This window comes from Eurypyga helias, unplaced genomic scaffold, assembly GCF_000690775.1.
Source record: "Eurypyga helias isolate BGI_N326 unplaced genomic scaffold, ASM69077v1 scaffold8161, whole genome shotgun sequence".
In the NCBI taxonomy this organism is placed as follows: domain Eukaryota; kingdom Metazoa; phylum Chordata; class Aves; order Eurypygiformes; family Eurypygidae; genus Eurypyga; species Eurypyga helias.
Genome location: NW_010230147.1, coordinates 40,289 through 53,522, shown reverse-complemented (window position 1 = coordinate 53,522; position 13,234 = coordinate 40,289). Strand labels below are relative to the sequence as shown.

General features: G+C 41.9%; 1 protein-coding gene across 1 annotated transcript in view; it reads right to left on the bottom strand.

Moving 5' to 3' along the window:
- Nucleotides 1-13,234, bottom strand: part of LOC104516335 (trinucleotide repeat-containing gene 6B protein-like) — a gene marked incomplete at both ends in the record, with an annotated part of 43,184 nt that overhangs the window by 20,082 nt on the left and 9,868 nt on the right. The window contains 5 exon segments of the mRNA XM_010160637.1: nt 2,582-2,627; nt 3,955-4,029; nt 5,081-5,259; nt 8,658-8,816; nt 10,137-12,470. Coding sequence (XP_010158939.1) covers nt 2,582-2,627; nt 3,955-4,029; nt 5,081-5,259; nt 8,658-8,816; nt 10,137-12,470 — 2,793 coding nt within the window.

Below are 13,234 nucleotides of genomic sequence, written 5' to 3'. Positions count from 1 at the left end.
AACTTCTGCTATTATGCAGCAGTAGCTGGAAACAAGCAGCTTGGTACTGCGATGTTTTTGAGCATGAAACAGATTAAACTGTTACTGCGCAGCAGCTATACTGTGCATTGCCGTGCTGATCACATGACACTGTCCACACCTTCGTACCAAACTTGATTTGCACTGATACGGGATCCCTTCCCGACACAGAACCACTACACACACAATTCTCTGAAGCCCACAAGGGCATACCTCATCTACACAGGAAATTCACTGTTCCAGATGAGAGCTGAGAATACCACTACTATTTTGACATACCATCCTCTGGAGTAAGAATTACAGACCTCTGGCTTTTGACACTGTAACCGAGAGGAATCCGAGGCCTCTGTGACATTCCTGACAGTTACAGAAATAGGATGAACATCACCAAAATTACTGTTGGTTTGTACCGCAGCAGCATCCTCTAAGTAGACTAGGAGATCTGCCTTTGTAGCCAGGGATATGAGGTGATCTTCCTCCTTCTGTAGATTTTGAAGAATCAAAAACTGAAGTAGTCCCTAGACTTCTCCTTTATAAGTATCAAAGACTATCCTGTACAAGCTTTTAGCCTTGCTAAGCCTTCAAAGACTTGATAACAAATAGACAATAGGAACCACATATTTGGACCATCCCTGTTTCAATATATACCTTAGGAATCTTATAAACAAACCATCTCAAAAGGCAGAAGATTGCATTTCTATTGCAATACCATGAGCCTGAATATTCAGAGACAATATGGAGAAGAACAAAATGCAAAACTAAATCTGGTTTTAAGACGGAAAAAAAAAAATTCTGAGTTCCCTACTTAGTTTGCCAAGGAATAAAGTCATGACAGATCCAAAAAGGGATTAAATGGGACCAATCCAAGTGGTCAATTTTGACTCTCATTTAGGACAGTGGTTTCCACACAGTCCAACCCACTTAAGCTGCACAGTATTTGTGGTGAGTGAACAATCTAGCTCTGCTGAGCAGTTAACTTGCCTGAGGCACGCAACTGAAGAAGTCCAAGATAGAAGATAGTCTTTTCCCTCACATCACCTTCTGCTGGTTTTTGGTGGGATGGAGTTAATTTTCTGCACAGTAGCTACTATGAGATTAAGTTTTGGATTTGTGCTGAGAAGAATGTTGACAACACACTGATGTTCATAGCTGTTGCTAACGAATATTTATATCAAGCCAAGGACTTTCTCAGTTTCTACTGCCCCAGTGCTCCCAGTTGCTTCACTACTGGAGGCTGGGAGGGAACAGAGCCAGGACAGCTGACCCAAACTCACCAAAGGGACATCCCATGCCACAAGATGTCATGCTCAGTATCTAAGCTGGGGGAGTTGGCTGCTTGGGGAATAGCTGCTGGGGGACTATTTGAGCATCGGTCAGCTGGTGGTGAGCAGCTGTACCATTTTGTTTTCGTTCCCTGTTTCCTTTTTTAAAAAAAATAGTTATTATTATCATTATTAATAGCAGTAGTATTTGTATTACATACTAGCATTATTATAATTTTTTAATTTACTTTCAATTATTGACGTATTCTTAACTCACATGTTACCTTTATCTTCCGATTCTCTCCCCCATCCTACTGTGGGGGCTAGGGAGGGGAGGTGAGCAAGTGGCCATGTGGTGTTTGGTTGCTTACTGGGGCTAAACCACAACAGACTTCTTTGGTGCCCAATATGTCCTACTGCCAAGAGCTAAAACAGTCCTCTTCCTCCAAATGTAAAGGTATCTTCACTTTCTTGAAACAGTAACAATGAATACAAACTACATGGATCAGACAGTCTTATAGGATGTGCCTTCCAATTCATAGCTCTGTTCTGTGCAGGGATATATCCCAAACTTGCTTACCAACATCAGCTGCATAACTATTCAAAGCCTACAGCAAAGATACTGATGCTCTAACTCTACCTTTCTATTACGAGGAGTGCCAAAAGTAAAGCTCAAACCTTGCCAAAGCACAGCATGTCATCCACATAAAAATCATAGAATCACTAGGTTGGAAAAGACCTTAGAGATCATCCAGTCCAACCGTATCTGTCCGCCACTAAACCATATCTCTCAGCACCTCATCCACCCGTCTCTTAAACACATCCAGGGATGGTGACTCCACCACCTCCCTGGGCAGCCTGTTCCAGTGTGTGATAACCCTTTCAGTGAAGAACTTCTTCCTTACATCCAATCTAAACCTCCCCTGGCGCAGCTTGAGTCCATTCCCCCTCGTCCGATCATCTGTCATTAGGGAGAAGAGACCAACACCCACTTCTCCACAACCTCCTTTCAGGTAGTTGTAGGCAGTGATCAGGTCTCCTCTCAGCCTCCTCTTCTCCAGGCTAAACAAGCCCAGTTCCCTCAGTCGCTCCTCATAAGACATATTCTCCAGACCCTTCACCAGTTTTGTGGCCCTTCTTGTGGCCACGCTCAAGGACCTCAATGTCTTTCTTGTAGTGAGGGGCCCAAAACTGAACACAGTACTCGAGGTGCGGCCTCACCAGTGCCGAGTATAGGAGGAGAATCAAAATATTACACACAACCTAGTATTTCAAATATATTTAAATTAAATTATACGCACCTACAGACAAGTCCATCTTACTGCCTGGAATGTCCTCAGTTTGACTCTGGGGGAAAAAGAAAATAAAAATCAGTTCTGACTTCTCTGAAATGCTGAGGAATGTTTCAGAAAGCAGCCCTTGACAGCTAAAGGTGGACTGAAGGAAGGACATGCCTGTGCCAATGAAACCGTTCTTTTAAACTAAACCAAAACCATGATCTATCCTGACATCATCCTGGACACACCTCACCTCAACCCCCTAATGCTGTGTGTGGGAGGTTTACCCATGTGAAACCAGACACATGAGTGCATGCGACAGAGAAAGATGGACAGACAGCTGCTCTGTGAAATGAGCCTCTATCCTCATGTTCCAGTGGTCGAGAGATGAAACACTGAAAATAGGGGCCAAAATGATAGCTCATCCTCATGACCTGTCAAGTCACCAAATCTTGAAATGTGCCGCCAAGTTATTCTTTAGTTGGCAGTCCGGGACAGGGTGTTCCCATAGCTTTCAGAAGCTCCTACAGCCTAGCCGACTGAATTTGAGCTTGGGAGCCAACGGACATTACAAACTAATCCTAGTCATGTCCGTGACAGTTCGCGCAGACCTGGGCTTGTCACAGAGCCTCTGCATTATTAACTTTCGCCAGACTGCATCACAGGCTATTCCTGCTTCACAGGATGACAGTTGGCACAATATTCTGTAAAATGTTTTACAAATGAGCACGTCAGAAGTTCTTTTTTAAAAATTTTATAACTATTTCTAAGATATATTTCCCTGCAGATCTGTCTTTTCTCTCCGTGATGTGCTGTTTATGTATTCACTCTATCAGTGTTTTAAGAACTGATTAATAATGAGCCCTTTTTGTTCTAAAAAGGCCCTGCTGCACAGTATTTAAAATATAAATAGCCATGACAGACACAGGGTTGTAAATCTCCTTTTCCAACAGGTTCAGAATGAACAGCCTTCGACTAATCGCAGATGTCCGATGCTACAGCCAGGAGCTGAGGCCTCTACCTTGAGCGCTCTAAACATAAACAGCAGGTAATGGGGGAAAAAACACCCACCAACAATCACCCAAACAAAAGAAAACAAAAATACCACAACTAAACAAAAAGCCAAATCCTATTACTTGCACGGGAATTGCAATCTCAGAACAACAGCTGTCATAAAGTAACTTTATGTCAAAGAGTCAAAGTAGAATTTGTTTTTTTCTGAGAAGCCATTCTGACTAGCAAGAAGTGCTACATACCCTGCTAGTACAGGCATCAATCAACTTGCCAGCATAGTTGCTGCAGGTAAGTACACACTGTGAAACAGCTGACCTTTTGACTTATTTAAAGCTTACTGCTTTTTTTATTAGATTTTATTTTATTTTAAAAACTTTACTTACTAGCAAGCCCATATTTGAGAACTGTTTGGATAAAGGGTTCATCCATGAGTCACTGTTTCCTCCTTTCAATGCACACTGAAGAGAAAAAAAAACACATCAAGACAAAAATATTCTTAATCAACTTCTTGATTTCTGCAATTCGGTTGTATCCTTGGGATGCACATGTGACGAATTAAAATCCTGCTATCAGAGAAATTAATCTCCTGAACAAATTACTTGGAACATTTTGTGTGGTTGGAAACATTTACCAAATACTACTTCTTCTTTTGTCTCTCATAAAATTGTTCACTGTTAGTACAGTTTCTCTTACACAGGCACTGTGCTGACATGGTTCTCAATATGGCCTTACTGTAATTTACAGGTGATCAAAGCCTAAACTGAGCACAGTTCAACAGAAAGTTATTTTTGGACAGTCGTTCTGGTGGTTAAAATAAAAAAGCTTTAAGTGAGAAACAAGTTCATGAGAATAATTTTTGTAAAATAGGAATTGTGAAACTCCATCCCACGTCACAACAGTATTTCCAAGTCCTAGGAAGCTGCTCCACACTTGCCTTCTGAGTTTGCCCTACCTGTGTGATTAGAAGCAGAAAAAGCACAGTCCTAATGTTAATACAGTACCAAGTGTTACTGTACTAGAAAACTTCTAATGCAAAGAAGCCTTAGAAAGCAATTTACTTGGGACTATAGCCAAGCTCCTGCTCCTGTTTGAGGCCAAAGGTCAATAGCAGCGAACAAGCCAGGCCTAAATAAAACAGACAGTAGAAACAGAAGTGCATGTGCCAAAGTTTTTCAGCAGGCTATGCAAGGTGAACAGCAGCTGCCTAACACAAAGATGTGTCAACAAAAGAAGAGCTATAGGCTTGGGATACTTACTGCTCAGTTACATTTAGTAATGCCCCTGCAGCTTACGTACCAAAAGAATTTGACCCCTACTGGCAGATACACTAGTGACAACAGGTGTAATACATTACAACAAATCCAAAAACCTCCCATTTTTACACTGCTGTAACAGCCACCTTTCTAGCTGAATCCTGTATTACTTTTTTAAAAGAACTATTATAATGCTTTAATATATCAGTCATTGCTTTCAGACACGCAGTAGTAATAAATCATTCATGCATTTTACCTTCATTTGTGTTTTCTTTCCTCCTTGCCCCCAGCTTGTTGAGTTGTGGGAGGAACTGCTTCCCTGAGAGCCTGCTGTGTTCCAGACTCCTCCCTCCTCCTCCTCTTCCCAGCTGGAATGACGCGTTCCTGTCACTGGCCCATCACTCTCTCCCCAGCCATCTTGCATAGATTTAGAACCTTTAGAAAAAGAAAGGAAAAAAAAAAGCTCAAAAGCAGTCTACGATACCATGCAGCTGGTGATTTGACGCTGCAAGATTAGCTGAGATCATCAGAACCCCAAAGGAGTAATTAAAAAAAAGACTCTTCACTCTAACAGCTGTAAAAACTTGTGTGTGAATCCCAAACCCCAAGAGATTCGGTGGCATGTTAACACGTCATGTTTTGCAACTACCTTAAAGCAATGTCAAACCCTTGAAGACAAAAGAGCCATAGGGACCTCTTCTCTTATATGTATAGAGCTGCATTTGGGTTTCTTTAAAAGGCAACCTATTATTTTCTAGTGTAAATGAAAGACTTCCAGGACAAGAAACCCAAGGGTGCTGAGCACTCTGGTTCAGGTGGCTTATCAATTATTTCCTCTCTTCCTTCAAAACCATAACACTTCCCTTGCACTAAACTCTCTCACAGAACTACAGAACCAGAAACATTTTACAGAGTAACAACTAAGTAGAATCTGAAGAAAAGACCTGACGTTGTGCTCTGGTACATGTAACCCCAAAAGTAGTTTAATGTGGAAAAACCCCACCTCTACTTGAATTTCTCAGTTCTTAACAATGTCACTAAAAAGACTTATTAGCAGTGATGTTTAAATAGAGATGCCACTTCCAGAAAGCTACAACCAATTTATCTTATCAGTTCAGACTCAGGACTTCTCCCTGTTTCCTTCTTTTCTTGCTGTTACTCCCTAGCACCAGCTGTGAGGCAACGTAGCATTCGAACTCCAATGGAGAAGCCAACAAGAGCTCAAATCCTCATCTTGTCCACTGTCCAACTGTTCCCCGTCCTGCTGGAACTCTTCATTCTGCATATTTATTCCCTAAGCACACATCACCTTTAAGAAAAGATTTCCATCATCCCACCTTTTTGTAACTAATTCTTCAAATATCTGGGGTTTGAGTGTGGAACTCAGGGCTAAGGATATTAACACACACAGCAGAAAATCTGAATATGACAAAAAAGTCAGGAATTGTATGTAATTAGTCTGTTATCAGAGGGAACTCTGCCTCGATCATGCTGAAGACAAGTACAGCAGCACTTCATGGCTGTTTAAGAGCTACCTTAAAATCTATCATAAATAACAGATATGTATCTATTTCTAAACAGATACTTCACAGGAAATACACTTTTTAAAAGTATATTCATTTGCGTACCGAAATTGAGGGCTGCTTAGGAAAAACACTGGTCCAAGCCCAAAAATCCACCTCTTGACCCTTTAATCATGCCACTTACACCGAAATGGTTACACCAAAGAATTATGACTGCAGTCAAGAACTTAACCTGGAAATGTCATATATGGGGTACTCCCTGCAGCTTTTATTTATTTTGTGCACCAGTGTTTAAATATAGTACCATGATCCTGGTTTTAACTACATGACCACAGATTATTTTTCTAGATTGACAGCTCTCAGGTCTGACATTCTTGAACATGAATCTGGACAGGAGTGTAAAGATAACTTGTCTGTAGGATTCCTGCTTCATTTTCTGCATTTGTTGAGCAAGGAGGCACAAATGGCTACAGTAAACAAAGGAAAACTTGAAAGATAAAGACAAAATAATGATGTGTCAGAAAACAGAATTGATTCCTACTTCTGCCAGAGAATTCCTATGTAATGCTGGCAAAGCTATGTAAACCCATTTTTTTAAACAGGTGGACAGTGTTTTTTAAATAGGCTTCCCTTCTTTGGATCTAAACTCTTGCTTTCTTTTCCCATCATTGCTAGTGTCCGTTTCCTGTCCTTACCTTCAACCAAAATTATGCCTTTGCAGGCTCTTTGTCCCAATTCCTTCTTCCAACTTATCCAAGACATTAAATCTCCCCTTACATCACTGAATAACGTAGCTTTCTTCTTCAGTCCTTCTGGGTGCCAATTAGAAAGGAGTTTAGAGAGCAGTCACAGAACACAGGAGAATGAAGATCTCAGGTCTTAACACTGGTGACCTACAACACCCCAGCCTCAAAGAGCCATCATAGGAAACTCCCTATATTTTGCTGCTCTAGAGCTGGGGACAACTTACATACAAAATACTACACACATGCTGCAGCTCTTTCTGTCACACATGAAGACCAGTTAGTCTTTAAAGACTACGTGTGGTCACTTGCTTGTCCTATCGTAAGCATTAACAAATCCACAGAATCTGCAGTGGATCTTTAGCATTTCAGGGGCTCTGATTTTGGCCATTTTTAGGTGGCTTTTTTACAGATCAAAGAAGAGATCCGCCTAAAAAAAAGTTTAGCGTCCTGAATAGTGCTGAGGTTGTGTGGCAAGCACAGGAAGCACTACAGCCAACCAAGAAAGGCTGCTATACTGTTAACCCTAAGGAAGCAATGCTTTTTTCCCCAGTCTTGTTTCACAAATGGCCAAACTGTTTAATTGGGGTAGGAGAGAGGGAGAGTGACCCCACAGCATACCATCTATATAAAGCATTTAATTCTAAACAATTACATGTTGCAAAAGCAACTTGTAACTGGAAACAGTTTTACAGCAGGCATCATTAGTCAAGTTCAGTAACAATCACATTATCAGTACTTCCTACTGGAAACTTCATATCCAAACATTATTGGCTTCGGCTATAATGTTGCTATGCTGTATCAGCAGATGATTACTGTTGTTTGTTGTAATTTTCCTTAAAAATACCAAAATAAAAATTCTACGCAACCAGCTTACATCAGCAAAAATCATTTCTACAAAAATAAAACTTTTAATACATAAAAATCATAAGTTTTACGTAATTTTTAAAAAATATTTCCACAGTATCTCATTCATGAAGAACACAGCTGTAGGCAGCTAATATCCAGATAATAGTCATCCACTTACGTTCGACCACAAGTGAAAGTTCAGTTCTTAAGGGTTACAATTTTCCACACAAAAAGACCCCATCCAATGAAAAGAAGTTGCATTACCAAAGCACAGATTACTATGCAAAGTAATAGTGTGCCTCCACTGTGAAGTGTGTCGGCACTGTGCATTCCTTTTTCTGATATGATCAGGAAAAGTGATTTATCATGCAACAAGTTTATAAGCTAAGGAACATGTGGGCAGCCAGAAAAGAAAAGATATTCTGAGAAAAAAACCCACCATATTTCCTCCCTCACAAGCTCTAATGTTTCAACACTTCCACAAATCAGAGCTTTTCCATTTAATGGCTTAGCTAAGAAACTTTTCTTTACCTTAAAAGACAAAGTCCCAGTCATTTGTAAGCACTTAATCAACTCATCCATCAAAATCTTACATGACATTCAACATTGCTTCTAGGCCTCGGATAACAATTCCTCCATGGGTGACCTATATCGAAAGGCCAAACACTAAAAATCTCCAGGACCGTTGCAAAGAAACTGGTATCTGGCCTATACTCACTAGGTTTCATGGCATTCGGGGCGTTGGAAGGTGCATTCCCCCAGCCTGTTGTCGATGCTCCTGTATCATCTACTTCACCCCACCCAGGACTGGTTTCATTTGGCTCACCCCAGGCGGACGTACCATTATCTGGAGCAGGTGGAGTGCTTTTGCTCCAGACTGCACAAAGGAGAAAGAGTTTTCATTACAGACCATTTAAACAACGAACTATTTACTGCAGTGCAGCACCACATCATTAATCTACTGCTTAATTCTTCCTGTTGAGGACTTTACGTTCTCAATAGTGTGGGTGCAACAGAATTGACAACTGTTCACATCAAACTCAGAGCGAGCACTGACCTCCAGGAATGGAGAAGAGAATGCTAAGATGAGTAATACTCTTCTCCCAGGTTAAAAATGAACCCCACATCTAATGCTGTCCTCCTGTCTGGTGAACTTTTGTGACTAATTAAAAGCACCAGACTAAGCCAGGGTTTTCAGATACCAAAGAAAGAATAAGGACATCTTTGAAGCACATATTAAAGTGAAATAGTATTTTTTAAAGCACGTCTGAGTCAGAAGAGATTACATAATAACAACATCTTAATATATTATTTCCAAGCTATGCAACTTTTTCTTGTCCTTCTTTCCAAGACAAAAGTATTTTACTCAGTATTCTTTACCATACAGCAGAACCAATTAAGCTAGAAAACGAAATCAGAGTCTTGCTCAATTTCAAGGATTAACTGAGTGTTTCAGAGCAAAATGTTTTTGACTAAAATAAGTAAAGAATTTCTCCCCATTTTTCTAACAATTAAATATGAAAAATGTCAGTTAAGAAGAAAAGGAGGATCAGGGAGACCTTACAAGTCTCTCCAACTACCCGACAGGAGGTTGCAGAGAGGTGGGTGTCAGTCTCTTCTCGCAAGTAACAAGCGATAGGACAAGAGGAAACAGCCTCAATTTGATCCAGGGGAGGTTTAGATTGGATATTAGGAAAAATTTCTTCACGGAAAGGGCTGTCAGGCACTGGAATGGGCTGTTCAGGGAAGCAGTTGAGCCGCCATCCACGGAGGGATTTAAAAGACACAAACATAGCACTCAGGAACACAGTTTAGTCATGGACTTGGCAGTGCTACATTAACAGTTGGACTCAATGATTTTAAAGGTCTTCTCCAACCTAAATGATTCTACAATTCTGTAATTCGAACTGTTCTTCAAAATTCAGATTGAGTACGCAGAATTGTCAGCTGACAAACATTTTCTTTTACTGGCATGCTGACCAGTATTCAGATCACAAATACTGAGGCACAAGAAGCAGAGACCCAACTGATTCAAGGTTTAAAGACATTTTAAATATAAACCAAAATATTGAAATAAGAAAGTGGTTTTCTTTATGGAATAAAGCTATTGGGAATTGGAAGCTACGTGAGTATCTCTCGTGCATTACGGTTACAGTCATACATAGGAGCTTGCCGAAAAAAGGAACGGGACTAGTACCTGATGCTTGTGATTTGGTAGTCATTGGAGTAGGAAGGCTCTGCTCCCGTGGCGCCTGTCCTCCTTGTGAGTTCTTGTCCCACAGGTTCACATTCTTGTAGTTATAACTGCTAGGATCTCCCCATGCTGAAGTGCCATCATCAATATCCATTTTTCGACTGATTGACTGTGGCGAAGGTTCTTCCCAGCCACTAGGCTCCTCCTCTTTGGGGGCAGCTGGCTGTGGTCCGCTGTTCCAGTTTGGGTTTGGAGGTCGCCCGTTACTTGGAGTTTGGGGCGGTGGACCCCAGGAACCAGAAGTCTCCTGCTGTTGCTGCTGCTGGTGCTGCTGCTGCTGCTTATTCCAGGAGTTGGGCTGTCGACCCGTCTCGTTCCATGTTGAAGTTCTTTTACAATCATCCCATCCACCCTTTGAAGCAGAGCTTGTATTTGCACCATTACCCCAAGTTCCAATCTCACTTTGCCCACCTTCACCCCAACCAGACACTGGCTTATTTCCTGAACTTTCCCAGTTGCTGTTTTTTGTTTGGTCAACTTCCTCTCCCCAACCGTTCTTTCCAGAAGACCATCCTTGATTAGGCTGCCGTCCACCCCACCCCTGATCCTTACTAGAGCTGTCATTCCAAGAGGAAGATGATTTTTCTTCTGTTCTTCCTCCTCCCCAGTTAGAAGAAGAATTGGGGTTCTTATAGTCATTCCATCCTCCAGTATTTTTGGGGTCCTTCCATTCCGTTGGGGTTGAGAGCTCACCCCATCCAGACTTAATTTGATTGCTTTGGCTGGGTACATCGCCCCAGCCCCCTGAGTTCTTTGTCTGTGTGGCAGAGCTCTCCCACCCCTCAGTTCCTTTATCAGACTTTCCCTCGGGCCGTGGCATCTCTTCAATATCCCACACCGTATCCTGCTTAATTTGAGTTTGGCCCCAGCCGGTGTTTGAAAGCACTCGGGGGTCCAAATCAGTCCTGCTCAGCAAAGTCTGCAAGACCGCCTGGCAATCAGGATGCGTAGGCCTGTATGATCGGCGTCCAGAATTGTGACTGTCACTGCTTCCTGCTTTGTGGTTGCTTCCAGTGCTTTGACCTCCAACCTCACTTCCTGCAGAGCTGGAAGATCTTCCCCAACAGGGAGCCTGGGAATTGCCTTGGTTTTCAGGAAGAGGGTGGCCTTTTTGATTGTCCCATGCTCCAGTGCTAGAATTTAGTTGGTTTGGACCACTCCATTCTCCAATCTTCAGTTCATCAGACCCAGACAGCTGTTTCCATTCTCCCTGAGAGACCCCGGATGTTAATTTGTTCCCTTCACCCCATTTGCTTTCATTTGCATGCTGAGGGCCAAAGTTCCAAGACCCACCACCCGTAGACCGGTTATTGTTATCCCAAGAATCACTTCTTGACCCATTAGGTTTTTGAACAGAAGCTCCTTTCCAGGAGTCCTCTCTATCCTTTCCATTGTTCCCATGGTTTCCAGAATTGCTCTGTCCAGAGACTGTGTCAGTTCCAGAAGACCCCCTAGCTGTACCCCAAGATCCAACACTCCCAGTCTTTCTTTCTCCAGTGCTTTGTGAAGGGGTGTCAGTGCTCCTGGAAGGGTTCCCCAAGCCCATTTCAAAGGGCATTCCCTTATTCTCCATAGGGTTTGGTGAACTTAAGTTCAAGGAGTTAGTGTTTCCATTTTTTGGTCCATCAGTGTTATGAGTTTGAGCCTGTTCTCTGCCAGAGACAAAGTTAACACCCGCATTTTCCATCTTTGACTGCTGTTCCCTAGAGGTCTGACCTACTGTGCTAATCTGTGCATTGGCGCTACCACTATCAGATTCCAAAGTCCCTTTCCTAGAATTGCCCTCTTGAACCAGTGCTGGCCAAGCAGACGGGTTGCTATTTGGGTTAAAGTTGCTGAAGCCAGAACCGGAACCGATTCTATCTTGTCCACTCAAGTTCCTCCAATTACCTAGTCCATTGTTACTCTCGGCAGCAGGGTTGGAAGATTGAACAGATTTAGCCTTGGGATCAGATTTCCAGGCCCCAAGATTACATTCGTTTCCAGCGCTTCCAGACTGGCACTGGCTTCCTTTTCCTTTGTTACTAGTGGTGCTTCCTGGCAGAGCGTTCTTCTCCAAGCCAGGGTTCGAGGCACTGTTGTTATCGGTGGTGTTTTCGGAAGAAGACTCAGCATCTTTGCTGGCAATACAAGGCCACTCTTCCATGTCAGACCCGTCTACAATCACCTTGTCCCAGATGTGAGTTGGGTTGGCGTTGGTGCCGCTGTTGGAGGAGGCTCCAGGACCCCAAGTGGAATTTGCATAATTTGAAGCAGCAGCACCTCCAATTGCTGAATCTAAAAAACAAAAACAAAACAAAAAAACCACACACCCCCCAAAAAATGTTATTAATAAGCAATATTCTTTACAAGCCCTGAACATCACATTTTTGACATGACCGATTACTGGTTTCATTAATAAGAACCCTTCCCTCAAACATGTAACAGCGTTGCTTTGGAAGAACATTAGGCTGGAAAACACCATTGAAGATACTGATAAAAACCTTTCAACTAACTCTGCACAAGCATTTTGCAGGTAATTGAGTTCACCATTGACTCACTGCCTCTGCTAACAGTCCAGCTCTAAGTTCAACATAATAATCATAACCCAGTTAATGAACATTACTGATACTGGTTGTAGACTTTTCAAATACACATTTAAAATCACATTATATATACAGAACAAGAATGTATCTGTGCACACATTCACATGCATGTGTGTGCACATGCAGTCAGATGTTAGTCTGCTACTCAACTGACTCAAAGCAACTACCATTTATTACAAATCAGAAGATAAACGATTAAAGGCAAAAACTAAGAAATATATAAATGTGCTACTAGGAATTTCTTTCAACACTTTGCAAAACAGAATCATTTCCAAAAGTTACTGTAAATTGAAAAAGTCCTAAGGTACAAAACCTACAATTTTTAGGTAGTAGTGTACAAGCTGTATTCAGTATACAATTACTCCACATTTATGTCACTGCTGTATTTACCCTAGAAACCAGTTTGTGGTTTTGTGAGCAGCTAAGCTGATCTCTGCCACTGGATGAAGGCTAGTA